At 43.3% G+C, this 27,642-nt stretch overlaps 2 protein-coding genes across 11 annotated transcripts; both read left to right on the forward strand.

Moving 5' to 3' along the window:
* Window positions 1-238: 238 nt before the first annotated feature.
* hp1bp3 (heterochromatin protein 1, binding protein 3) lies at window positions 239-15,218 on the forward strand. Of its 8 annotated transcripts, none has more exons than XM_015958387.3 (13): window positions 239-365; window positions 804-884; window positions 8,116-8,287; window positions 10,247-10,309; window positions 10,414-10,570; window positions 10,664-10,807; window positions 12,257-12,316; window positions 12,587-12,726; window positions 12,804-12,894; window positions 13,046-13,205; window positions 13,572-13,683; window positions 13,840-13,980; window positions 14,065-15,218. In XM_015958387.3, the coding sequence occupies exons 2-13, from the start codon at window positions 818-820 to the stop codon at window positions 14,699-14,701; spliced, it is 1,944 nt and encodes a 647-aa protein (XP_015813873.3). In that variant the 5' UTR covers window positions 239-365; window positions 804-817; the 3' UTR covers window positions 14,702-15,218. The 8 variants fall into 8 exon arrangements, with proteins under 8 accessions (XP_015813873.3, XP_015813875.3, XP_015813877.3 ...); XM_015958389.3 differs by having other exon boundaries at window positions 8,119-8,287; XM_015958391.3 differs by having other exon boundaries at window positions 8,122-8,287.
* Window positions 15,219-15,679: 461 nt separating this feature from the next.
* On the forward strand, window positions 15,680-26,673 carry sh2d5 (SH2 domain containing 5). 3 transcript variants are annotated; one of them, XM_054733044.2, is made up of 10 exons: window positions 15,680-15,827; window positions 15,966-16,055; window positions 17,398-17,478; window positions 17,562-17,636; window positions 17,731-17,877; window positions 21,768-21,968; window positions 22,100-22,283; window positions 24,565-24,673; window positions 24,756-24,915; window positions 25,039-26,673. In XM_054733044.2, exons 2-10 carry the CDS (start codon window positions 16,005-16,007, stop codon window positions 25,243-25,245), a joined length of 1,215 nt encoding a protein of 404 aa, XP_054589019.2. In that variant the 5' UTR covers window positions 15,680-15,827; window positions 15,966-16,004; the 3' UTR covers window positions 25,246-26,673. The 3 variants fall into 3 exon arrangements, with proteins under 3 accessions (XP_054589019.2, XP_015813858.3, XP_054589030.2); XM_015958372.3 differs by having other exon boundaries at window positions 24,568-24,673; XM_054733055.2 differs by having other exon boundaries at window positions 15,699-15,827; window positions 15,966-16,020.
* Window positions 26,674-27,642: the final 969 nt, after the last annotated feature.

A 27,642-nucleotide genomic window follows, 5' to 3' on the forward strand; every position in this document is an offset into this window, starting at 1 on the left:
TTGGGTCAGGACGGTGGCATTGCATCCGTTTTTATTAAATGGGAGTAAAAATTAGAAACTTCACAAAAATATATTTAACAAAATAATTGCTCGTTTGAAGCAAAAAATTGTGAATGATTGCCACGTTGGTGCGGGACTGTAAATTCACCTCGTTACAAAAAAGTTCTCCAGCGTTTCCTTTTGTTTTTGTTCCCTTTGTGTTTGTTTTCTGACGGTCTCTTGGTCACGCACCTTCGACGTAATGTGTGACGTTCTACGTCACCAACGGTCCAAACGGGGCGGGGCTCGTTAACCAAGATATCGAAATAAAGGAACGTGCAGAAATTTTTAAGTATCGTTCTTTTTCCCGAAAAGCAGAAGGTAAGGTAAGTGAAAAGGGCGCCACGGTTCATGTTTTGGTTAACTTAAACTTGCACGATTCCCACGCTTAACAACGACACCGCTGTTGTATTTGACCATGGTACTGAAAGAATCCCATCTACCTTGCACGACGCCATTACTGTGTTTCTAAACCAATGGACAAAATGGCGAAATTGCCGAAAAAGTCTTTCAGCTAATTGTGTGAGTTTCATGGATTGGTCCCTTTGTTCCAGGCTGTAGGATAAATGAGATTACGGTGTGCTGACTTAAAGGCAGTCAGTGTTTTGTAAAAACAAAATAAATCGAGGTTAATGAAAATGGGCCTGGTGATTGAATTAAGTGTGTTCGGCCGTAGTAGTGGCCGCCTGCCTCAACCACGGCACGCACATAAACAGAAATGGCCACGTACCGCTGTGCGGCCAACACATTTTTCCTGTGTTCAGGTAAATCCCCCATCATGCCGATTCGCCGAGCAGCAGCGACTCCAACCCAGGAGAAGGCCCCCTCCTCAGCTGCAGAGAAAGGTGAGGCTGGGGTCGTCGGTCCCCTGAACCACATCCATGAACCCAGATCGACATTTTGGGATTTTCTGTTTCATCTTTTACACTGAAGACGTGTTAGTAATCACGCCGGAGTTTTCCTACATGTGTGTCGGTGCCTACAGAAATTTAATGTCTTCATTGCGATACTAGTATTTATTAAAAAAAAAAATGAAAACGTATATTTAGATTTTTACACTCACGTTTTGTGAGTCAATGCTAAATTTAGTTGATTTTACCGAGTTGCAGATTTCTTTTAAAAGAACCACAACAAACGTTTTTAATCGTTTTTTTCCTAGCCTGGCATGCCTTCCTACACTGAACAAAAATATAAACGCAACACTTTTGTTTTTGCTTCCATTTTTCATGAGCTGAACTCAAACATCTGAAACTTTGTCTACATACACAAAAGACCTAGCCTAGTGAACTAGACCAAATTCTTGCTTTGCAAAGTTTGGTCTAGGCATGCTCCATTGGAACCTCTGCAGCTCCTACCAGGACTCTGGCTAGCCAATCACAACTCTCTAGAGGGGTTTCAAACACATTAGGAGCTGTGATTGGTCCATAATGGTGAGCCAATCATAGTGCTCTATCTGCTTAGTGAACAAATCACAAAGCTTTATCCACTTTGTGGGCCAATCAGGGCACTCTATATGCCTGGTGGGTGGGATGATGCAACAGAGTGAAACAAGAGTATGTCACATTCATTGTCCAGTGGAATGCAGAGATCATTTGAAAGACAACGGTAGAACCCGCCCCACAACGGAGACCCGTCAATGGAGCGTGGCCAGACAAATAATACATTTACTTAGTCTGGCTTGCCAGGCTACAAAAGACCCATGACTGTCAGAAGTTGTTCTGAAATCTGTCTACGTGTGTTAGTGAGCACTTTTCCTTTACCAAGATAATCCATCCCACCTCACAGGTGTGGTATATGAACAGTGGCGGATTTAGCAATTTGAGGGCCCAAGGCGAGCACAGTCATGGGGCACTTTACACAAAATTTTCGACAATCTTACCTTTAACTGGATTTGCAAAACTCCCCTTTTCTGACATGAGTTATTTTCCCTTTTTATTAGTCCTCTTTTTTCCTGTATTTCCCTCCCTTTGAGTGCTTTCAATATTTGCTCTGCTTTCTTTTTCCTGTCAGTGCTCCTGTGCTTTTGCCTTTGTTTTTTTTTTTTTTTTTTTTTTTTCATTTTGGTCCATGTTTTCCTCCCTTTAACCATTTTCCATTGTCTTTCCCTTCTGCTTTCTTTTGATGTTTACATCAAAAATCGACGTCACTTTCAGAAGTGAAAATAAAAGCTAAAATGAAGCATGCTGCTTCTTTCTCTTTTTGGATCCACTAGGACGGTGGTCGGCAACCCGCGGCTCTGGAGCCGCATGCGGCTCTTCCATCCATCTGACGTGGCTCTCTGTGCTTGTAAAATAATGAATGGATATTTACATAAAATTCTTTATATTTTACTGCATTAATTTTACATCTGTATGCCAATTCTAAATGTAAAGATTGTCTGCGTAAACCTGAACAGTTCCAACCCAGTCTTACTGTGAGACCGGGTTGACGGGTCACGCTTGTGCGTAATCATAGGCGCTTCTGAGCTGAAGAGGATGTGAGATTCTGGGATTCTCCTCAGATGGCTCCTGGGTGTGTCGCCACATTGGGACAAGCACTATTCAGCCAAAGTTTCATAATCAGGGAACATTTCCTAAGTGACAAGTCTCGCTTTAGTCGGAGGAATCTTCCTGCATGCGCTCTGGTTCTGCGACGCGCTCCAAGCCCCTCTCCACATCTTCAGCTCGCTGTGCACCGTACGTACGCGCTGACAGTAAGCTGCGCTAAGCAGTGTCCAGCTCAGATGTTCAGATGGGAATCTTTTTAGTGATTTAGCTACATCTGCAATGTGCGAAACAAATAAAATGTCAGTTCGTCTGCATGCGTCGGGGTAATTATTTTGACAGAGAATGAATAGAAAGAAACAGTCAAATACGGGAACTGTCCAGTCAACACAAGCCCTGCTTTTAACTGTTCTGTTTCCTTGTGATAATTGTTGCAAAGAGATATAATTTAACTTGATTAACACCAGAGCCAGGCGCACTGCGCCGTTATCTCCGTCACTGTAAATGAGGGAAAAACAAAATGATCGGATCCTTTTCTGACCTTCCCCACCTACAAAGTTTAATTACAACAATCAAACGTGACAGAGCCTGGATTTGTATTCTGAACAGTCTAAACATGTTTTAAAAAGAAACGTATGACAAAAGTGGCACCTGCTCAGTAAAACCACCAACAGGGTGAAAAATATCTAAATATTGTAGGCAGAGACGGGCTACAACTTCTGGATCCATTTTATATAAATCGTTTTATTGATTATCGTCTTATGAAAGATAACTTTGACGTACACGAGGGACCGGTACTGGCTGCTGTCACCTGTTGTGATTGGTTAAAGCAGCTCTGCTGTCTGAGGTTAGGCCCCGCCCACAACGCCGCGGCTGCTGTGGCTCCCAGTGTTTTCTTTACTGTGGGAAATGGGTAATAATGGCTCTTTGATGGGAACAGGTTGCTGACCCCTGCATTAGGATAACTCCATTTCATGCTTAATGTTTTGACTATCGCTTTGAGTTTGTTATGAATGCTTCCGCCTCTCTTCTTCTTATTTGTGGTCTTATGACACTTGGCAAACAACAATTTGGTGCATTACCGCCACCAACTGGATTGGAGTGGAATGACTACCAATCACTTCCTGTTTGTGCATCGCCGTCTTAATAACCCTCTTATGACCATAATTATAACAGGGCCGCCTGGTATTTTTTTAATTTTATGGCTGTAAAATTGTAATCAAAAGTGCAAAGTGTGTGTAACTCCTCCTTTTTTCAGAACAACGTCAGCTTTCAGTGTATGGTTTGTATTTAGAATTTATTTCTATTAAAGCCTTTAAAAAAATCTGCCTAAAAGTGAAAAAAGCAAAAAAACAGATTTGAATTTTTTACATTTATTACTGAACAGGAACTTCAAAATTACTGGGCAAACAATTTGGAATGGGCAATTTAAACTTTGAACTGTATTGCATCTATTCTTAAAGTTTGAACCTTGGTGTCTTTTCTAGCAGTTTTTAAGACTATTTATTTTTGTAAACTTTCAGATGTTTTTATTTGATGTGGCAGGCCTTGAAGCTGTTTCTCTCCAGCTGCAGGCCGAGTCGTAAACATCTCACACCGCCATGGGGTGCTTCTCTTGCACACTGTGCACTGCTATACCAAAAACTTTTGTTTTAGCAAAATTATTTATTGTAAATAGATAAATAATGCTGGAAGGAAGCTGAATCTTACAATTAGCAAATAGTTAAGGATTTTTCAAATTAAAAAAGACTGAACAAACATTCATACCCTGGTTCACTGGAGATCTGTCCTTCTTCGTGGTCACTGTCTTCAAATATAAGCCTTCTGGGACACCTAATAGATCGTGTTGATTTTCTTTGAGGCATTTCCATAATTTAATGCCGGCTTTTTATGCTAATTAGCTTCCCTGTTCCGTTATCCGCTTTCACCGCGGCGCTGCGCTCCGCTGTGCTCTAAAGGTGTTTCAGAGAATTTGGCAGTACATCCAACCGGCCCAAAACCGCAGACCACGTGTGACCAATCCAGCACCAGGACCTTCACATCCAGCATGTTGTTCTCCAGGATCTCTTGAGACCAGCTGCAGCAACAATCGGTTTGCACAACCAGAGAATTTCTGCACAAACTCTCAGAAACCATCTCAAGAAATCTCATCTGCATGCTCGTTGTCCACATCGGGGTCTGGACCTGACAGCAGTCCGTCATCGTATCCAACTTGAGTGGGCAAACACTCACATTCGATGGCGTTTGACATGTTGGAAAGGTGTTCAGTTCACAGATGAGTCCCGGTGTTCGCTGTTTAGGGCAGATAGCAGACTGCATGTGTGGTGTTGTGTGGGTGAGCGGTTTGCTGATGTCATCGTTGTGGAGCGAGTGGCCCATGGTGGCAGTGGGGTACTGGTAGGGCTGGGCGATATGGACCAAAACTTATATCTATCTTTCAGCTGAATTCCGAAATATACGATATATATATCTCAGTATTTTTCCTCCTGTAAATTATTTACTAGTTAACTCACTTCAAGCTGTCTTGAGAAATTATACAAATGAATCAGTAGATTAAGTGCATAAAAATATATTGGTTCTTGTCAAAATTTAACCTTAGTGCCTATTCTCTACCAGTCTGAGCTTTAGAGACACTGGTACAGCTGTCTGTTAACACACACACACACAGTTGAGAGCTAGAGGTGTATCAAATGTCCCACAGGCACTTTTTAATTATATAATTATAATTAATGTAAAATTCTATAACTTTCATCTAGAGGTGGCCCATATTGGTTATTTCTTGTCCAGAGAAAAATAAATATCAAGCTAAATGTGTGATGATGTATTTGCATCTACTGAAGGTCACATGGGTCTTGCGCCGTGGAGTTATTAGTTACCAGGGCAAACATGGGTGGAGTCTAACAGTATTGGCTCATATCAGCGATTATACTGTAATGACTTGGAGTCTCTAGGTGCTCTTTTATGAGTATTATTTTCGGGCTACTGTCGCTGTAACCCACGCCTTACAAACTCTTAACTTTTTCAACAGAATCGCTCATAACGGATGATTTAGCATAGCAAATCAAGAGCGGAACAAAACAGAACAACATTTCTCTCCCGTGAGATTGCCTTCAAAATAAAATGGTAACCCTATAGTTTACCATTCAAGCCCTTACAATATGTTTGAGGTAATCAGAATCAGAAAAACTTTATTTATCCCCGAGGGGCAATTAAAAAAAATAACAGCAGAGCAGCATGATGTTGGATATACGAACATTGAATAAATAGGCAATAAGGAAGTAAAGCAGCAAGAAGATGGATAAAACAGAAAAATATGCAAAACACTGAGATGGATAAAACAGTTAAGTATGCAAAAATCACTGAGTAAGTGACTAAAGTGACTAAAGTGTCATCTGTATAAAAGTTAAATATATGGAGAGCCCAAGGAGAGGGGTTATCGGGGGATGGTCTTATCTGCTGGAGTTAAAGAGCAGAATGGCTTTGGGGACAAAGGTGGCTCTCCTCCTCTCAGTCTTGCAGGAAATGCAGCGTAGGCGTCGCCCAGAGGGGAGCCATTGAAATGCGGGTGGCAAAATTATTTTGTAATTTGGCCTCTCCGGCTATCTGTAGATGTTTCTTGATTACACAGGGAAGGGAGGGGTTTGACTCGTCTCTCCGCACAAGCAGGATGGAAAAACAGAACTCCGTTGGCGTTGAACATCCCCAACCAGGACGCCAAATGCAAAGTTTAGAGCAGCACATTTACCCAGAGGCTCTCAGATTGAGCAAACTTGTGAGAATACACGTAATAACCAACTAGAGATGAAGCAACATGTCGCTAGCATAGCGGCTAATCGCTAGCATAGCAGTTTGACCATTTATATTGATGTAAAGATATAAAGTCATCTTATCTTATTTAAAAATTATACCGATATTTTAAAAATATTGATAAATCGCCCAGCCCTAGGTACTGGTATGGGCAGGATGATGTTATGGACAACAAACACGGGTGCATTTTATTCATGGCATCTTGAATGCGCAGAGATACCGTGACGAGATCCTGAGGCCCATTGCCATTCATCCACAACCATCACCTCATGTTGCAGCATGATAACGCACGGCCCCATATTGCAAGGACCTGGACACAATTTCTGGAAGCTGAAAACATCCCAGTTCTTGCATGGTCTGCATACTCATCAGACGTGTCGCCCATTGAGCATGTTTGGGATGCTCTGGATCGGCGTATACTACAGAATGTTCCACTTCCTGCCAATATTCAGCAACTTAACGCAACTATTGAAGAGTAGTGGACCAACGTTCCACAGGCCACAATCAACAACCTGATCAACACAGTGACAGATGTGTTGCCCTGCATGAGGCAAATGGTAGCCACACCAGATACTGACTGGTTTTCTGCCCACTCCAATAAAGCATAACTGTGCACATGTCAGGGTGGCCTTTTACTGTGGGCAGTCTAAACCCAGTTTCACACTGGAAGCATCAGCGGCATGAAACGGCAGCGGAACGGTTTACTCGCAAACTTCAAAGCGGTCCTTTTCACACCAGGAGAGTCTTAGCAGCGGCACAGCTTCCTCACTGTGCTTGTCGCTGGACTCACAGGGTCAGACAATCCCTCGAGACTTCAGGTCATGGTTTGTTTATGCAATCCGCCATTAAATCAAAAAGAAAGAAATCAATTTTGATGTCATGTATGATGTTGTTCCTCTCCACTGCGAAGAATAAAGCCATGAAAAACACACCGCTGTACTTCTGGAACGATGCTGTGAGTAAATAAGCTGTTGGGTCACACATGAGCTTCATATATGTGAAATTGCGTCGCTGCGGTACTTTTATTTTGATACTTGCATGCAATTTTACTGAAACCGTGTGTGTGTGTTTTTACCTAATAAGTAAATTTTGTCTGCACCAGATAAGATAGTTTCTTGTTATTAAGGATTTGTCAGGGCATGTTCTCTGGAGGAAACTCGTCCTCCATGAGCACACTGACAGGAGATCCTTCTAGAGCTGTGCTGACTGAGATTTGAGACCTTCGTGGAGCGACATCAACCGCACAAATCCGATTCCAGTCCATATTCAATTTTACAACTACGAGAAACCCCAGAACATCCTCTGTTCCGCGATCACACACGCGTTGCCAAGGTAACCAGGCCGACGGCTTAGAAGAGGCTGCACGCTCAACATTTTCAGTTAAAAGTAACACCAACCACAACAACCCCTTAAATGTAAAAGACAACTCGTTACTCTATGACTTATCAGGTAAAGTTTATTTATTTATTCCTGACAGGAACCTCTTCTCTGTCCCGACTGCGTTTATAACCTCTGCAACTTGTTTGTTTCATTTTCCCTCCAGCAGCAAGTGTCTCAATAACCAAATATGGTTAATTGAGGGCGTTTCTGTATGTAAATGACGGAGAACAAACACGAGCACCTGGGTACAGGTGGGATTTAACATCCAACAAGTGCGGAGGAACTTGTGTATGAGAGGCCACCGCATGTTTTAGGAATTATTCTACAATCATATGATGAATGAGGCCCCTTTGTTGCTGCTTTATTTACTTTTTAATTGTTTTTTTTTTTTTTTTTTTTTCCTAAGAAGCAGACGCCTCTGAGGAGTCGCCTTCTGCTGAGGATGAGCAGGCTGCATCTTCAGCTGCAACAGCTGAGGGCGAGGAAGAGACGTCAGGCGATACCCGGTCAGACACTAATGAAGAGAAGGCTGAAGAGGATGCCTCTGAAGAGAAGGATAAAAAAGAGGATGAGAAAGAGTGAGTCACAATAGAGACCTACTATGCAGGCTGCGATATTTCACTTTGATAGCACTTTTATCGATTTTATATTATCCTTACCTGTGCTGGATGACAAAAGTCCACTCCGATTATGGTTGCAGTGATGTGGTGTCCTGTCACAGCCACGTTTAGTTTAGACAGATGTTTCCAATTTGGAGGAGTCCAGGAGGAGAAGACGTTATCTTTGACACCATATTTTAAAATGTGTGTGTCCATCAAGCTTGTGTGTGTGCATGCGGTGGAAAATCACTGGTAGAGTCCTGGCAGTTGTTTCACCTAAAAGTATTTCCTCCCCGTCAACTACCAAACTTCAGCACTCGCTAGTAGAGGTGTAACGGTTTGGTTCGGTGTTTTTAAGAGTTCGGTTCGATTCATTCACTCCAATCAGCATCTCTACGGGCTCCAGCAGCAGCTCCGTTCAACGTCTCTATGGGCTCCAGCAGTAGCTACAGCCAGCTGGTTTCATCCGCTCTAAAAGGCGTTTCATCAGAATTTGTAGAGCACATTTTTTAAACTACAATCAGGCGCGTGCAGCCATCGCGCATCACTCAATACAGCGTCCGTACAGAAACTTGCCTAGGAACTTTTATCTGCTGCACTGAAATCACGCAAATAAAAATTCATTATTTAACGGAGAAAATAAACCGAAACGGTTCAACACTCCCCGTGGACCGTTACATCCCTACTCACTAGTGATGTTCTGTGTCCAGGAGATCTGCTCCAACGGGCTTTTCTCTCTGTTGGCCGTGTCAGAAGATGAACGTGGAATAAACACTCAGGCAGAGCCTGTGTTTCCTAGGTTAGCAAGGTGCTTGTTTTATTACATTAAAAGGGACATATTATGACTTTTTGAACGTCATAATTAGTTCTGTGTTCGATACAAAACATGTTCATGAAACTTTTTACACAAATTTCCTCATAAACCAGTTTCGGCAGCTTTATTCTTTTGATTTTCAGTACCTTCCAGAATGAGTCGTTTCAGGTCTCTGTCACTTTAGGTAAACAAGCTGTTGACCACGCCCACCAATCCCCTGATAGGTTGGGCATTTATTACAGTAAAAATGGGAAAATGCTTCTTCCTCCATTAACAGCATTCTAGTTAAATCAATGCATCTCTTCCAAATGATTAAAGTCACGTAGGTTGTGCCCTGCGTACAGCCACACACGTTTAAATGCACCACACTGATTACTTTATCGTTCATGCCCGGTGAAAATAACGTAATATTCTGATTAGATGTCAGCACATCCGCGGGTCCAGCAGACTGGAGTTAGTACAGGTGTGAAGGGAAACATGGCTAGACTCGGTGTTTGGTCATGTGGGGGGAGGTGGCACATCTCTCCACACAACTTGTCTTCTGCATAGTCCGTCGATTTGATTTCGCGGGGGCAGCATTTTAAGAAGTAAGGCAAACTTCACTCTTCCCAGCCGGCCACTTCCTAAGGGGGAATCCTAAGGCATTCCCAGGCCAGTGGAAAAACAATCCCTCCAGCACTGGGTCTTTGTAAATGTCCTGGTTGTGACATCACAATCAGGGACTTTTTGAAACAACTTTTTAGGCGTGTAATTTCTAAACCAAACACTGACTGTAAACTGCTGGACTTGATATTGGCGTGTTTACAGACGCAGAGACCCACGTGACAGCACTTGGTCACATTTGCTTAATGTGTCCCCTTAATGGGACTAACCGATCACAACAACCCAGGTAGGACTAGGACACTAGAAGCCTTACGTTTAGCTGCAGGTAAAGAGGCTTTAAAGGAGACTTTTTTTTATCTCTTTAGGTAAAAATGTCCTCCTTCTCCCTGACCTCCTCACCCCTTTAGTTCTGAAGATAAACGGCATTTCAATTAATTTAGGATCAAATTCCTCTGATGGTCATTGAGACAGATGTTCTGAAACTTCATTTTGTTTCTCCCATCGGTGACAAATGGACAAAGAATGAAATGCCAGGACTGCGCGGCTGGACAGTGTGCAACACACTGCTATGTTCTCCTACTGAGGTGAGGATGTGGAAAAAGATAAAGGTGGTAACAATCACAGTGAAATATCGCTTGTAAAATACCAACTCACTTCACTGAACCTGTGTTGCTCCTTCTGGCGGCAGGATGAAGGATGGCTACAAGTATGAGAAATCCAAAACCAAGAAGGTGAAACGGACTATTCCTGCGTGGGCTAGCATCACTGCAAGCAAAAAAATTCCTGTTACCAACTATGCAGGCACGCAGAACAAAGTGGATAACATCCTTATAGAGGCTGTAGCGGTGTGTACGAACTGTGACCCCAAAGCCAGTCCCTCATTTACGTTTTATGTGAAGATGTCTGTGTGATTTTCTTTTGTTTGTTTGTTTTTTTAGTCTTCTAATGACCGGTCAGGGATTTCATTCCAGTCTGTCATGAAATTTATGTTGAAAAAATATCCGAGCCTGGAGCTTAACAAGAAGAAGTTCCTCATCAAGAAAGCGATGAAGAAACACCTGGAGAAGGGCACCATCAAACAGGTAATCGGGTTTCATCTGTGCACTCTATTCTACACAGATGCACGGGTCATTTATCGGTGTTTGGTTTGTTTTATTAAGCTATTAAAACGATTAACTTCATATTTTCATCAAGTTTCTGAAAAACTTCTGTGAAGTCTTAAAGGTTTTCACCTGCAGAAACAAGTTTTTTTCTTTGATTTTGTGTCCAGTATTTATTTAATGGTTGGGAGTGAAATTTTAGGAAAACCCCAAAGCAACGTTTTATTGAAACTGATTACATCCGAGGTTTTCTAACTCAAGACGAGGCTCAAGACCGTATGTAAGCTATGTAAAATAAATTCATAGTCATCTTTTTGTGTTTTATTTTAGGAAAGGCCCAACATAGGCTTATTAGTAAACATCTGCGCTACACTCAATAACCTATTGGACTGACTTTTGTAATTTTAGAAGCAGATTAGGTAGATGGTAGATTAAATTGAAACTTAAAGAGGCGGAGTCTTGCTGCTGCAGGGTCCCAAAGGTGTGTTTTCATTGGTCGGTTGCAGACAGGGGTCATTAGTTTTTAAGCGTGTAGACTGTCGCAGAGCCGGTCCGACTGGACGGCCACAGATTTACAAATCACCTTCACTGTTTTTTGTTTACACTGTTATGCTCCCGAAGTGGGATTTGGCTAAGACGTCTGCAAATCTCTGTGTCATCCGGGTTTACAAGGGATACTTTGCAACGTTTTCATATTTTTAAATAATTTTCTTGAGCCAGGATGTGCCAAGATGACTCTTCACAGGGTTGATGAAAGCCTCCTATTGTCTCCTGTGGCCAGAATATTCCACTTGCAACTTCCGACTGGCGGGCTGCTCTGTTGGGACTTTAGAAAACAACAGAGCTGACATACCTGGTGCTGCAGTCAGCTTCCAGCACATTTCCTGCATGTTTAAGGTTGTGAACACTGCTGATTTGTTTAATTTAGTGACGAATCACTCCTGTAGACACTAATGAAGGCAGCTGGACCTCTCTGGCTTCTTGAAGACATTTTGCTTCTCATCGGAGGAGCTTTGTCAGTTCTGACTGGAATATGAAAGGGCCAAGTTTATAAAATGTAGCTGTCTATTGTAGCTTAACGAGCAGAGACTCCCCATGAATACCCCTCCCTATCTCCTGATACGTCGTTGGCCTCTTTTGTGTGGGAATCAGGGGCAGGAGGGTGTGACCTGGACTAAAACTGTAGCTGCATTATAGATCCCTCCTATTTAAGGTAGGTTTTACCTCTCTGGATTACCATGACCTGGATGACTGAGACCCTTCAGCAGCATATCTATGTCCGTGTTGTTTCTATTGTTTATTTTTTACTCCTGGTGCTTAGGTTTCTCCCCAATTGGTTAAAATGAGTTTGATCTGAACGTCTTCTATTCATAACTGCTGAGAGAACCATTAACTAAAGTCGTTACTCTCCTGTTGTCCCGTCTCTTATAGCTGAAGGGGAAAGGCCTGTCAGGAACTTTTGCTATTGGGAAGCAGCCTCCTCAGTCAAAGGTACGTTCCAGGAGAAAATATAAAGTAGGAGAAGGCCAAGGTTACAGGTCAGCCATGCATAAACATGCACACATGCGTACATGCAAAGCAAATTCACTTAGACACAAATGTTGTTGGAGCTTCCATGTTAAAGTTTCTCTGGTCTAAATTAAGCACATACTGAGATGTGTAACTTTGTTGAAAAATACTGTAATAAATTACACTAAAGGAACCAGTTCCCCTCTCAGCTTTCTCAATATAAATATGTTTTTTTGTGATTTTTATGTTTAGAAAAGTGTTCAGAAACAGGAGCCTCTGGGAGACGCTCTTCCTCTCATCATCACTCGGCTCTGTGAGCCCAAAGAGGCTTCCTACGGTCTGATCAAGAAATACCTGGAGAAACACTTCCCCAGCCTCAACATCGAGAACAGGTACCTCCCTGTGACCCATCTAAAGGGAAACCGAGGGTGACTTGGTTTAACCTGTGAAAAACTGCTTTGATCTAAAGGCCTGATGTTCTGAAGACTGCCCTGGTGAAGGCTGTAGAGAAGGGACATCTGGAGCAAGTGACTGGGAAAGGAGCTTGTGGAACATTTCAGGTACCGCTCTAACAACACTCAAGCTGTTTGTCAGATTTAAACAGGACTCACTTTCCTGAGCAGGACGGCAGTCGGCCATCTGCTTTTATTTATTGTGCATTTCACTATTTACGTTTGTGTGCTCTACATGTATCAAATGTTTCTGTCTCAGCTGAAGCGTGCAAGCAAAGAGGCCTCACTGAAGGGCACCATCTTGGAAGATGCCATCACGGTGGCCATCACAGCCATGAACGAGCCCAAAACCTGCAGCGCAACATCTCTTCGAAAATATCTAATAGACTCCAACAAGGACGTGAGGGAGAACCAGCTGGGTAAAACTGTTTTTTGTTTGGGAAAAGTGCATTTTTAAAGGCTTCACTCGTGTTGGTTTGCTTCTTCTCTTTCAGGCAGCAGTAAACAACCTTTTAGAGTAAAGCTTTGGGTGTTTTTAACTTGGTTTTTTAAAGATTTTTAAAATTCTAACAGTGGAGAGCAGGGAGTTGTTGAAAACAAGCCTGAACCATGATACTGTGTCTAATCTGGAGTTAAAGCGTAAAATCTGTTCTCTTTTAAGACTGGGGCAGACTTTGTGGCCTCGTTAGAAGTAAAGTGTTTTACTAATGTGTGTACTAATATACTTTTATTATTGTAATACATAAACACTGAAAACAAACTAAAAGCAGGTTTATTTTCTTTAGTGGCCAATCTGAGGAGGACCCTGACCAAGTGCAAAGTTCTGGGCTGGATTAAGCAGATCACAGGCCATGGCCTAACTGGCACCTACGGGCTCTCGTTCCCGTTTTACCCAAGGTACCCCGACTCCTTTTTGGGCGTCATTTGTTAAAGCAGCAATACTTTTTATTCCGTTTGTCTCTTCGTTTCTGGTTCAGCAAGTATAAAATAAATAAAGTAATGGGCTAGAAAGCTGGCCTGTTGGTTCTGAAGCTTTTATTCTTTTGTCTTTAGTCCCATCATCCTGTACCCCGACAAGTTTAATGAGCTTTCAAAGAAACCCGCCAAACGACGGCAGACGGTGGAAACTTCAGATGAGGAGGAAGAGGAGGAGTCAGAAGAGGAAGAGTCCGAAGATGAAGCTCCTCCTAAGAGGTGTTTCATCGTTAACGATCTCCTGCTTTTATGTTGGTGATTGTACTCGTGCGCTCCTAACTCGGTTAACTTCCATTTACTCAGGAAAACCAAGGTGCTATCACGCAAGGATCGGCGTCCTCCACCAGCCAAAACTTCCAGACGTGCCAGCCAGTCGAGAGCGCGAGGCAGAGCCCGCCCACCTGCAAAGAAGACTCCTCCCAAGAAAGCAGCAGTTCCAGCCAAGAAATCTGGAGGAAGACAGACCACCTCCAAGAAGGAATCGGCAGAAACTCCCGTCAAGAAAGGTGCTGCCTCCAGAAAGCCTAAAAAACCCGCCGTAAAAAAGCTGAACAAAAGGGGAGCCAGAAGACCCGTGTCCAGGGAGTCCACCCCCGAGGAGTCTGATGATGAGGTGGAGACGACGAAGGGTGGGTCCAGACGGTCTAAACCTGAGTCCTCACCAGCTAAGCCAGTGGAAAAGGAGACAACAAGAAGTGGGTCAAAGAGATCTAAACCCCAGGAGTCGCTGCCGGAAGAGCCTGCAGTCAAGAAACCGGCAACCAAAGGTGGCTCCAAGAAATCTAAAGCTGAAGAGCCATCTCCAGAGGAGCCTCCGGTCAAAAAGCAGGCAACCAAAGGTGGGTCCAAGCGTTCTGAGCCGGAGTCGAAACCTGTTGTCAAAAAAGAGATGAAGACCAAAAAACAGTCTACCCGGAAGTCCAAGAGAGGGAAGAACTGAACCCACGGGCTCCTGCTGGCACCTGGCCTGTGCTACATGTGTTTTATATTTTCTCTATTTTTATCCATGCTTTTCTCTTTTTAAAGAGCCGTAGTTTTAGTAAAGTTCATTTTTATTTCCTTTTGCAGAATAACTGTTATTCTAACGTTCTGTTAGCGGTACCTTCAGGGTTCATGATGAATTTTTTTTTTACTGTGATGTGTAGAAGAGCTCAGTGTTGAGAGGGTAATGGAACCCACCGTACTGGAGCCAGAGCCATGCCATGATTTGTGCTGATGATTTACCTGAAGGAAAAAAACACTGTTCGTGTTCCAGTCCTGTTAACAACGGTTTGTGTGTGTGTAAAAGCATAAACAAACATGGATTTTATAGCTTCACAACTGTTAGTACCAAACTGTAAGCAACGTGTGTTGTGAATAGAAACCAGGAGTGTAAAAGCTCAGACATAATGTGCGTGCATGTATTCCTTGTGTTTAGTTTTTTTCCCCAGGTCATTAATAAAACGACTATTTGTAAACTCTGTGTTTTTTATTGTTGTGGCTCCGTGTTGAGCTGGAGGCAGGATGTTCGTGCAGCATCAGCGTTTTTAAGGGAAACCCAAAGATTCAGTTTGGGCATCTGTCAGGTGAACCTTTACCACCAACATTTTAATGTTAGTGGCTGCTGGCCAATCAGAGGAGGACCCTGTGAAGCCCTGGGCTGCATGAAGCAGGTCAGGGGTCATGGCCTAGCTGGCTGAGATGATACTCATATTGTCTCATATTAATTTGACACCTTGTTCTAGTTTAGCAGAAACTAAAAGTTTTTAATGTGGGATTAATATGTAGTTTAAAAAAGGAAATTAAGCTAATGATTGTTAATCATTTGGCCTGTTAGGTTGTGGGAAACGTGTTGAGCTGATGGGAGTGTGTGTTTTCCTGTCTCGTTGCGCAACATGGAGGAATGTGTTGAGTTGGGAAAGAGGGTCCGGGGGGGGGGGGGGTGGAGAGATCAAAGCTTTCATTCCTCAGGCGAAGTCTTCATTCGCCCCGCCCCGTCTCAGGCTGACTGCACACCTGGGCAGGAGCCGCAGGTGAAGGTGACAACCGAGGAAGACCCCGGTGTGTGAGCCTCGCGACTCTGAACCGTGAGTTTCCGTCTTTAAAACGTTCTATTCGTTAAAAACACTTTCAGGGCGTCGTGTTGCGAAAACGGTGTTTTTGTCCGGTAAAAAAACAAGCCCGAAAGGGGCCGCTGGAAGTTTCTCAAACGTATGTTTCTTCAGGACGTTTTGTTTCGGACCTGGATGCTGGAATAAACGATTATGGGTGAAGCTCAAGGTAAAGAGGACGGGACAGTGACCCGGTCAGCAGAGGTACAGTAAACTTGTCACAGGCAGATGCGGTCCCAGAAACATTGTATGGGGGGGGCCAGTAAATGTTTAAGGGTGACACCATCTCTGTGGGAGTGGTTAGCCTGGTGCTATTTTCGTTTAAAAGCATCAAACACATTTACCTCAAATTTGAGAGACAGACATTTCAGAAAATATGTTTTAAACATTTATTTCAATTGTTGATTCAGAATGTATAACTTTAGCAATTTTTAACTAACGCTGCTGTCTCCACAAAAAATAGTATTTATTGATGTTTACATTGATTTTTTATTAAAGAAGATGAATGTTGTTTATGTGAACATGAATATGATTTATTAACGGGGTACATGTCGCAGATGGGCCACTGGAGGATTCTGAGAATCTGAGGACGAAACTAAAAACTCAGATTAAAGCTGCAATAGCAAATTTGGAAAATTAATTAGCTTAAAACATTTTTTAAGGCCTCTTAATGTTCTGACATAGTATAGCTATAAAAATATTGTGGAGATAAATAAACATAAAGTGGACCTCTTTCATTTGTCTAAAAATCTGCCTATAACACGTCTTGACCAAACCGCTGTACTTCACTGGGTCCTCCATTCATCACTCGCTCACGTACTCGGCAGCAGAACACCAATGGTGTGAGAGGTCCTCCGCTCAATAATATCGGAGGAAACGGCCAGCTGCTACCACTTCAGCTTTAGGACAAACTACCAGCGTCCTAAAAAGAAAATCACCATTTGAAGTCACGGACAACAAGAGGTTTGGACCTCGAAAATGGCGACTGGTGTTTAGAGCTATCTTGTTTCCACTAACATCACTAGTTTCCGGTTCCAACAGAAGCGTCTCTGGGAAGATACCCAAGGTTTTGCGTTCAAAACCTAGCTTGTTTTGTTGGTTTGCTATAGCAGCTTTAAAGTGAAACATTTTCTCCTTTTCCGTAAATATTTATTAGAGATTTTTGAAAAACCAATATTTTGTTTTTAAATGAAATACGGTTAAGAGTTGACTCTGTGTATTTTGTCAAGGAGATGTTGCTATTTGTAAATTATCTAAAATAATCAAATAGAACTAAAAATCACTTAATATTCATTTCTCCATGAAAAAACGAAAAGTGGCTTAAACCTGAATTTTTATTAAATCTATATTTAAAAACATCAGTTAGTATTTCATCATTTCTAGCCAAAGAGCCACGCGTGGCCCCAGAGCTAAAAAAAATAATAATAATTTATCTATGTGTTGACCAGCAGTTTAATGGGTGTATGTAATATAAAGTAGTGGGTGGATTTATGTGTCTGTAATGTGTTTGTTGGTCCATTGAACCTCTGCACCATTGTGGGTGAAGTACGTAGGCTCGTTCCCTGTGGATGACTGCTGTTTGGATGAGCAGATAAAGCAGCTGCATGCTCAGCTGAGCGCCCTGAAGGTGAGCCTGTAGTTCAGACTGAGCCACGATGCCGGTTGTTTAAAGGATGTCTGACGCTGTTGTGTGATGTCTCTGCATGTCAGGCATGCAGACAGAGAAGGCCGGTGGCTCTAAAGTTCTCCTTAAAAGGTGTGAAAATGTATGACGAGGATGAAGTGGTAAGTGTGCTTGATGTTTTTAGACAGTTTTTCTGTAAAACTGGATAATTTTGTCATTTTTTCCGACCTAATGTGACACGTATTCTTTCTGCAGACACTGCTGATGGCCCACGCTCTGCGAAGAGTCTCTCTGTCTACCGCCTATCCCATCAATGCCCAGTTTGCTTTTGTCTCCCATAATCCAGGAAGCACAGATGCCCAACTTTACTGCCACGTTTTTAAAGCGATGCACGCCAGAGCAGTAAGAAATCTTCAAATTTATGTTCTTTGATGTTTTATCATTTAAAACTAGGTCTTGATTGGCAAGAGGATGAGCTGTTCATGGACTCTTTAGTAACTGAAATCTTTTATTTGGCAAGAAAAAGATAAGAATCTTAAACATGTATTGTCCAGCAGTAAACTGCTGCAGAGTGTTCTTCAAACCCAGAACTGGGTGTTTATCATCAGTCCTGAAGGACATCTGCAGCTGACAATGGGCTCCAGAAACACCTAGACTTGGGATGATTGTTTGCATCATCATGAAGTCTGAACAAATCTGGATCTAGCAGGACAGAAATCATTCTGGAGTAATGTGTATTAAAATATCGAACATTATTAAAATGATCCCAGTGTCTTCGGGATGGTGGAATATTTCCAAATAACAATTCCCCTAATCTGATCCGATATAAAAGCTTGTTTCCTGCTGCATTCTTTCAGCAGTGAAACGTCCAAATTTCCAAATTCATTTTATTCATTGATTTTTGATGCTGTATACTTTCAAAACTAAAACCCCAAACATTTATTGTACTTATGAAACTCTAGTTTTATTCAACCTGATTGTTTCAATGAACAAGAATCTTTTCGGTTGGGGCAGGGTTTACGTTGTGTGGGACTCAGGGGGTAATGAAGGGCGATAAACGCTTCACAGCCAGCTGCCCATCGTGCTCGTCGCTCGTGAGGGTATCACACGGTTGAAGCAGTGCTTCGGCTTCGGCCCAGATTGCGTTTTAGTTCATTTGGGATTTGTGTCTTGAGTTGAGGTATTATTTCAGCCTTTCCAATGTTAATCAGCTGCTCCCGATTGTAAACCAGCTTGTTGCCATGGTTATGCATCATAACAAATGCTCAAAAAGTGAAAAAATAGCACTAAAAATCCTCTAAGCTTCACAGCACCATAAACAGAAAAGTAAAATGTCCAAAAAACCACAGTTTTTCTTGAGAAACTAGAAGAAAAAATGTCCAAAAAAAGGCAAAACTTACATATAGTCAACAGAGCTACTCCAACATGCAGCCACCCAGAGCAGCGCAGTTCTGGAACGACCCTGCTGTAACTTGTGCTAACAACGAGCTAATTAAACCATAAATTAATAACATCCACACTGTTGGACAAAATATTTCTTACAAGTCCAGTAGCAACAAAGACAGGTCACCATCAGTCTGTGATTTTGTAGCCTCCTTCAGCTTCCTCAAACATGTCAATGTTCACTCTGGTTTTATCTCTGTTTTGCTTCCAAAGACATTACTCTTACTTTTACTTCCGGGCTCTGCTACGGTGCAAACAGAAAATGCAAACTTCGTCTTTTTCTTCTTGTGCTTTTTATTGATGATATGCAAACTGAAAATGCTAATCGCTAGCATTACAGCTAACAATAATAATGCAGGTAAAGAGCTTCCTCTATAAGCCACCTCCCTGCTTCGTTTGATCTGCAGAGTGCAGAATGATGTCAAATATAAAACTTGTCGACTTTCTAGCCCAACAATCTCTGAGGTCATTGTTAATGATCTAGCTTAAAGAGCAACTCACTCCCAAATCAACCTTTTTTTTTGTGCTGATAAACTAAAAAAAGCTGGGTGGACACTGTGCGACTTTTTCACTCGTAGCACTCTGCTTCAGCTCAAACTGTACGACTTCCTCGCAGGGCAGATCCCACGAGTCGTGCTCACACTGTATGACCCAGTTCTTGGATTTGACCTGACTGCTCACACTGTACGTCTAGTAGCAACACGTCGGACCTAAAAATATGCTAAAAATAGCAGTTTTTACACAACACGTCAGACTTTTTTGTGTTGTTTTGCCTGTTGTACTTCGGGAGTGCTGCAGGAGGACACACAGGGATTTATGGGGGTTGGATGAGGAAAACGAAATAAAGAAACTAAATCTGTGTTTTGTGACCAATTTAATTTGACATGAACACGACAAACACACTTTCTTGCCTATCCTTGTCACTGTGTGTAAAAAAAAAACGTTTAGAAATAAAAACGAACAACACGTGTTATTAGGGAAATAGCGGGTGAGCAGTGTTGATGCAGGATTGCGCATGCATCGTGAGCGGTTCTGGTACTTTTTGGGTTCCAGCCGCTCGCTGCGCCGCTTCAACCCTCACGAGGAACGAGCAAAATATCAAACACTCCAGAAGTCCGTGCGAGCTCACAATTGCTGATCGGTAGCTGGTCACGTGGTGTTAATCGCCTCTCGTAACCCCCTGTACACTACACCACGCTCAGCGCAAAACTCGCCCCGATCTTGTGGATTCTCGCACGAGTGGAAAATCGGCTCAAAAAGGTGAAAAAGTCGCACAGTGTCCGCCCGGCTTTAGTAGGGTTGAGTTTTAGCTCATTTGGGATTTGTGGCTTCAGTTGAGGTTTTATTTCAGCTTTTCCAGTGTTAATCAGCTGCTCCCGATTGTAAACAGCTTGTTTCCATGGTTACACATCATAACAAATGCTCAAAAAGTGACAAAATGGCACTAAAAATCCTCTAAGCTTCTCAGCACCAGAAACAGAAAAGTAAAATGTCCAACAAAACACAGTTTTTCTTGACAAACTAGAAGAAAAAATGTCCAAAAAAGGCAAAACTTACATATAGTCTACAGAGCTACTCCAACATGCAGCCACCCAGAGCAGCGCAGTTCTGGAACAACCCTGCTGTAAATTGTGCTAACAGCGAGCTAATTAAACCATAAAGTAATAACATCCACACTGTTGGACAAAAAGTAATATTTCTTACAAGTCCAGTAGCAACAGACAGGTCACCATCAGTCTGTGATTTTGTAGCCTCCTTCAGCTTCCTCAAACTACTGTAAGAACATGTCAATGTTCACTCTGGTTTTCTCTCCGCTTCGCTTCCAAAGACATTACTCTCATATGTACCCGAGCTGTTCACACAGCATCAACATAGATCCACGGGCATTTCTGTGTCAGCACTGAGCACACATTGGTTCTTTTGAGGTTTGCACTTATTTCTTAGCTTCTGATAAAAAAATAGACGGTGAAAATCTAGGATTTTGTGCACAGACCATTTCGCATACATGTGTCTCCCGTGTGGGTGGGGCTGGGGGGTGTAGCCGTGATCCTGGGATTTGAGCCTTGGTGCAGCGTCACGCCTGAGCCTATGTGGGGAAAACGCTGCTGCTGTTGTAGCTTCCTGAATAATTACAGAGCGTCTCTTTCAACAGAAGCTAACCGCTAGCATTAGCATCTCAAACACACGGCTGAAGCCGTCAAGACTCCATCATTTTATTCCTACTAGAGACCACTGCAAGTCAAAAGAGTAATCCACACCTTTAATGTGTGCTCAAGACCCCGGGATACCTAAACTCCTCCCCTTGGGGCAGGACCTCGTCCCCCCACCCAGAGAAGGCATTCCACACTTCTCCGACTCGAGACTATATTCTTGGTATCGGAGTAGCTGATTCTCATTCTGGCTGCCTTACACTCGGTTGCAAACCACTCCAGGAAATCACGGTCTGATGAAGCCAACATGACCACGTCAGACAGCCACTCATTGGCTACACCTAGAAATTTTCAGCTCTCACCAGGAACGAGCCTGACTTACTACTGGCAATGTGGCCCCAGCTCTGGCACTGATCGTTCAGGGACCCAACAGCCCGAATCAACGGGCCCCATCTCCTAGAGCACCCCCCACAGGGCTCTCAGAGGGACATGTGCACCGTTTTGTTATCACACTTACTAGTGATCCTCCTATGCTAAATGACAGATGGGGCATGACCTTTCTAAATGAAAGCACTATAGACGTTTACAATCATTCACAGAAGTGTCTTCCTGTCGGAGTGTGCTGCCTCCACACATCAGATGTTTCTGCAGAGGGACATTTTGGGATGGACTGATTCGTTGCACCTTTTCCTGTTTCAGGCCCAGTTCCTGAACCTGTTGCTGTGCCGCTGTTTCCAGCTGTCCTACTTACAGAAGCACCCAGAAGAAGCAGATGAAGAATCTGTTGGCTCAGCGCCTCAACGTAACCCCTCACTGCTCAACCATGGCTTCCCTCTCAGCGTCAGTGCCTTGGTTTCCTTCAGAAGAGCCCCTTTTCGAGGGTTGTTGTTTGGCTCAAAGGTATTTCTAAACGTGTGACACTTGTTTTACTAGCTTCTAATAAATTTCTGGCTTGGGTTTTGATTTATTTGGTAATTAAAAGACTTATTAAGCATTTAGTCCTTAAATAATTTGCTAAAAACGTTTCCCAGAAATCTACGAAGAAAGTTGATGACCTTCACAACAACCAAGAGGAAGTCTTTTCAGCCTTTTCGCCCTCGCTGATGCGCAAGAAAGTCATCCGCACCAAAGGGCTGCGCTCTGGCGCTTACCGCTCCTTCACCTTCACCCCGCTCAAACAGCAACGCCTTCAGGAGCGTCTGAGTGAGTCACAAGGTGGGCCGAGAGTTTCCAGAGTGCTGTCAAGATTCAAAAAGCTGATTAGGTAAAGCAAACCCTCCTCAGTTTCATGTCTAGGGTCATCAGTCACCATCGTGGTGGGGGGTGAACGAAGCCATCTCACATGGGTTGTGATGAATGCTCTTAAGGGTCTTGTTCCCTTATTTAGTCCAGTTTGTTGTATTACCGTATTTTCCGGACTATAAGCCGCTACTTTTTTCCCCACGCTTTGAACCATGCGGCTTAAAATGAGGTGCAGCTTTAGTCAACCAGAAAGGACGGATGCTAGAAAGTCTAATGAAGGAATGGTTAAAGGAGTGCTACGGAAAGCACCCAGGAGGATTTTTTTTCACAGTAAAACGGCGCTGCTTGTTTTCCTAGCTTCACCCCGGGAATGACAGCAACTGATGTATGGTAGGGTTATCACTGGTTTTGGTTCTTGTCTTTCTGGGTTTCTGGTTCTTTGCTTAGGTTGTTCTTTTCTTTCTGTTTTTGTTTGCCGTTTTCCTTTGTTTATTGCCCATGTCAGAGGCATAACAGAAAAAATAAGAGCAACAATGAAAAAACACAACATAAACACACCAACAAAACCATACACAAAAGTTAGATACAGACTAGTACACCCAAAAGACAAAATATCAGCTGGACTTAAATGTGGAGTCATTTATGAAATCCCATGCAAACTCTGCAATAAAACATACATAGGAGAAACCGGACGCCAACTCAACACACGAACAATAGAACATAGAAAGGAGTGCGAGAAAGAGGCAAATCGAAAACACACAAGAGCAGCAAAACAAGAAGCAGAAAGCACAAAGAAGTCAGCCGTAACAGATCACTGCATAAGAGAAAACCATGTAATGGACTGGGACAACACAAGGATCATAAACATTGAACAACAGAAATACAAAAGATGGATTAAAGAAGCAATCGAGATAAGGAGACGTGGATGTGGGACCATGAACAGGGACGACCCAGTGTACACGTTAGACCGCGCATGGGACTGCATCGTCGGAGAGGGGAGAGCGGGCAGTAGAGGGCGACAACGTCCTCTGCTGCCCGCAGATAAACGGAGAAGGAAGTGACGCCACCGTCAGCGACAGCCTGAGGAAGCCTGCAGCCGCCGGTGAAACGTAGCAACAAAACAGGTAAACAAAACTGTTTCTGTGTTTTAAAAAGCATGGAATTAGAACCACGACACAGCAAGAAAACACCTAAGATCTTCTGAGGCTGTTAAACTCCCGGCACTGAAGAAGATGATGACTTCAGTGGTTTCAGTGAGCAGGAGGACGATGAATAAACTAATCAATAACTTTTCTGTTTTGTTTGATACTGATCAGTTCAGTTACGTTCAGTTAAACCACGTTTTCGATTCAGTAGATATCTGTGGCTTTTAGCCCGGTGCGGCTTATATTGAGATGCGCTCTATAGTCCGGAAATTACGGTATTGAGTATGGATGATTAACTGGAAACGTGTTGTCCTTGGAAAAATCTCTGGTGCTCCGGTTTCAGGTGGAAGTGTGTCTAAGGAGGGTGGATATGATATGCAAATGCCTCTCATTGGCTAACAGCTACACGACTCTTCCGCTGCCTTCATTCACTCGTCTTATAGTTACAAGGAATGCGACATTGATCCATTACTTTCTTTTTTAACACGGTGCAGCGATAAAATGGTTGTTTACCTTGAAACTCGCATGTTTTGGCTAGCGACTAGCCATCCTCAGAGCTCGCTGGTGTTTGTGGCGCTGCTTCCGGCATGCTCTGTTTGCAACATGGATGTTTCATCTCTACAAATAACACAAGCCTGAACATTTTCCACCATGTTGTGGAGTTGCTAATGCTAAAGCTAATGGTTTGCTTCTACTAGCCAAGGTGCGCTCTCATCTCTCCTGGCCACCAGATCAATAGTCTTCTGCCGTCTCAAGCCAAAGTGGGCGTGGCCATGCATGCTAATTTTCCCTGTGACGTAGCAAAGAGGTTTTTTTTGACCCAACTGTTTCCCCGCCAACATATTTCTGAGGCTAATGCAGGAAATACAGGTTTGCATTCAACATGCGCACAGCTCAGGGTAACCGAATGTGTTAAAAAAACACAGAAAAAGCGATTCACGTTTTTTGGTGAACCAGACCTTTAAAGCTTCACACCGTTTGGTTTTCTTTCACAGAAGTTTATGTGAAGCTTGTACACTGGGTTGGGATTACATTCACTGTCTTCAAACACAAATCCGACTTGTTTATTTTTGTTGCTCCAAATTCATGAACATTCACTCTTTGTGAAGCAGAAAACTCTCAAGACAACGTCCCAGTGAAGGGAACCCGGACTCCGAGCCTCGCCGAGACAGAGGAAGCCCTAGCCCAAGCGGTGTGGTGTTGGGCTGGGATTGCAGCGTCAGTGTGTTACACACCTGAATGTTCTTTTCCTCCACAGTTTTCATCATCTTGTTCTTTTTCTCTCTCACTGGTGTTACAGCGACAACGGCTGCTCCCTCCTTGCTGACGATGTTCTGGGATCGTACCTTCTGTGTCCACATCCCAAAAAACCCAAATGTGGTTCTCTGATCATTCGCTTCGCCTCTGGCCTGGCTACCCACTTGATCCTGAATACTCGCAAAGGAACGCTCATGCTGGAGGTAATGACGGTTTCTAAATAAACGTGCCCAAAAATTTACCAAAAATACCTCACAATAACCGTTTACTGTCAGCTATTGTTTTGATATTTAAAATTGGAGCTTTTCGTGCCTCTTTTGTTGTAGAAGTCCAAGACAGAATTCACCTCCGTTGCTGAGCTGATCGAACACTACTCCCAGTCCCAGGATGAGCTGCCGTGCCCTCTGAGCTGCGCCCGGGTGAACCACTGCTATGAGTGGGAGGAAAATACCAACATCCAGCATGCTCCCAAAATGCACACGAGCTCTTACAGAAGCAAATCTAAAAGTAGCCGCAGAAGGGAATGGGTGTAAAGACGCAAAAACCGCACTCATTTCTGCACATTCATCGTATCGTACATTAAAATCAGGATGTCTACGGTGACGATAATGAACTGCAACCTTCCATGCACTTATCACTGTTTGCACGTGATTAACTGAGGGCACTTATCTGTGACTGAACAAACACTGCTTGTGTGTTTTCCAAAGAATAATTTTAAAAGTATTTTTTTACCTGCCTTTAGGCCAAAGGTTTGTTCTTAGATGTGCAACCAGGGGCGGATTTAGGACTGAAGAAGATCCGGGGCTTAACACACACGCGCGCGCACACACGCGCGCGCGCACACACGTGACACGCACTAGTCAACATCATATATATATATATATCTTGTACCACATAATGTTTAATCTGAAGCTACATATTCAGCATATTCAGGGCAGAGTATTGTTCCTGTTAGTGTTTAGTGTGAGATGATAGTGAATATTCCCTTTCTTTCTCCAACAACTTTACCTGATAGTAAGCTAACTTTAGGCAAACCAGCAGCACAACAAATATTTTCAAATAAGACTCACAAACCTGAGTCAACACCAGTCTCATCAGAGCTGGGGTTCTGTCGTTGTACTTTTGGTCTAAAAAAACGTCCTTATATCCATCTTCACTCGTTTCAGACAGACTGCAGAAGCCAGCTGCTGAAGGGCTTCTCTTCAGTCTCAGGTAAACTGTATACTGACTAAGTAGCCTAGTGGTAGAGTGTCTGCCCTGAGATCGGGAGATCAGGGGTTCGACTCCTGGTCGGGTCATACCAAAGATTTTGAGAAAAATGGGACCCAATGCCTCCCTGCTTTACACTCAGCATTGGATTGGGGTTGGATTGGGGGGTTAAACCACCAAATAGTTCCCGAGCGCGGCGTGTCTGCAACTCAGGGGATGGGTCAAAATCGGAGAATAAATTTCACCACACACCTGTGTGTGTGACGACTAAATGGGACTTTACAAACTACTGCCAGCTGCGCCCTCTCTGTGTGACTTTGGTACTGCATGTTACTTCCGCGATTTAGATCCGGGGCTTATCATGAAAGATCCGGGGCTTCAGCCCAAGTAGCCGGGCCTAACGCCGCCCCTGTGTGCAACCACTTCAACATCTGTGGGGTGGAAAAGATGGTGAAGCCCAAGCTTTTCTTTTTTAACTTTACCTAAATGTTCATTATTTAAGCAGCTTTTACGCCTCTGCTGGATTTTAATCCTGTTTATAGATGACTTGTACAAAAATGTCTGTTTTCTGTTTTGCTTTGTTATTTTTCTGATAGTTTGTCAAAAGTTTACTGTTAGAAGTTCAGACATTCTGTCAGCAGACGAGTCTTTAAGGTGGTGGGAGATGGTTGTCTGCTCTTGTGGTGTCTCGTCGCCATCTTTCTGATTCCGTTCTCTGGTTTACAATAAATCAGTCAGTTCCACCAAGCAAAGCGTGCACGCGTTCACATTCATGCTCAGTTTTCAGGTCTAATTCTGGTTCTGATTCAGTGTCAGAGGACTCCAAAGCACTTTCCACTACAGTAAATCATTCAACCATTCACACCCTGGTGGTGATGAGCTACGTTGTAGCCACAGCTGACCGATGTTCCAGGCACAGGCGCCTCCGGTCCCTCCGACCACCACCGAAGCACCAGGTGGGTTAAATGTCTCTCAAGGACAGGTTGGTATGTTTTTCTTCTTGTATTTATTTTTATGTATGTGTTTATATTTTTAGTATCATATAAATGGGCAGCAGTAGCTCAGCAGGTTGAGCGGGTTGTCTTGTAATCGGAAGGTTGTGGGTTCTATTCTGGCTCCCGCCAGACAATGTTGCTGTTGTGTCCTTGGAGAAGACAATAATCCGCCTTGGCGTCGGTGCTCGGTAGCCGCGCCCACATCGTCACCAGCGTGTGAATGGGTGAATGACTGATTATGTTGTGAAGCGCCTTGGGCTGTAGAACCCTAAGAAGGCACTAAAATACAGAGCATTTACATTTTTGTTTATTTGCGTATTGTCTGTGAAGGTTCTCAGTCATCCAGGTCATTGTAGTCTAAGGAGCTTTGAAAGAAAAGCGTCTGGACTTCTTTGAGTTGCTTGAAGACGTTTCACCTCTCATCCGAGAGGCTTCTTCAGTTCTAAGGTCAAATGGTGGAGAGTCCCAGATTCAAACCCAGTGGGAGTTTTGCCCCGAAGAAGACCCCCTGATGATCTTCTACATAAACACATGAGCCAAGGTGTGAGGTTGGGTGTGGGTCCTATTCAGAACAGAGGCGGTGGTTTACGACACCAACTGTCTGCCATCTATAATCCAGTTTTGAGATCCCTTCCCAGATGCCTCAACGCCCACGCATATCCTGGGCCATCTGACCTCAAGAATTCACATGATAGGGTGGGGCCAGGCTTGAGCTCACCCGAAACT

The sequence above is a fragment of the Nothobranchius furzeri genome, chromosome 3, assembly GCF_043380555.1.
Source record: "Nothobranchius furzeri strain GRZ-AD chromosome 3, NfurGRZ-RIMD1, whole genome shotgun sequence".
NCBI lineage: Eukaryota > Metazoa > Chordata > Actinopteri > Cyprinodontiformes > Nothobranchiidae > Nothobranchius > Nothobranchius furzeri.

Excerpts from the sequence above, each read along its gene's own strand:
- hp1bp3 (XM_015958387.3), top strand. The coding sequence starts at position 818 with ATGCCGATTCGCCGAGCAGCAGCGACTCCAACCCAGGAGAAGGCCCCC. Across the intron at positions 10,310-10,413 it reads TGCTATGTTCTCCTACTGAG|GATGAAGGATGGCTACAAGT; the intron begins GTGAGGATGTGG and ends TTCTGGCGGCAG. Across the intron at positions 12,317-12,586 it reads AGCAGCCTCCTCAGTCAAAG|AAAAGTGTTCAGAAACAGGA; the intron begins GTACGTTCCAGG and ends TTTTATGTTTAG.
- sh2d5 (XM_054733044.2), top strand. The coding sequence starts at position 16,005 with ATGGGTGAAGCTCAAGGTAAAGAGGACGGGACAGTGACCCGGTCAGCA. Across the intron at positions 21,969-22,099 it reads GGTTGTTGTTTGGCTCAAAG|AAATCTACGAAGAAAGTTGA; the intron begins GTATTTCTAAAC and ends AACGTTTCCCAG. Across the intron at positions 24,916-25,038 it reads AAGGAACGCTCATGCTGGAG|AAGTCCAAGACAGAATTCAC; the intron begins GTAATGACGGTT and ends CTTTTGTTGTAG.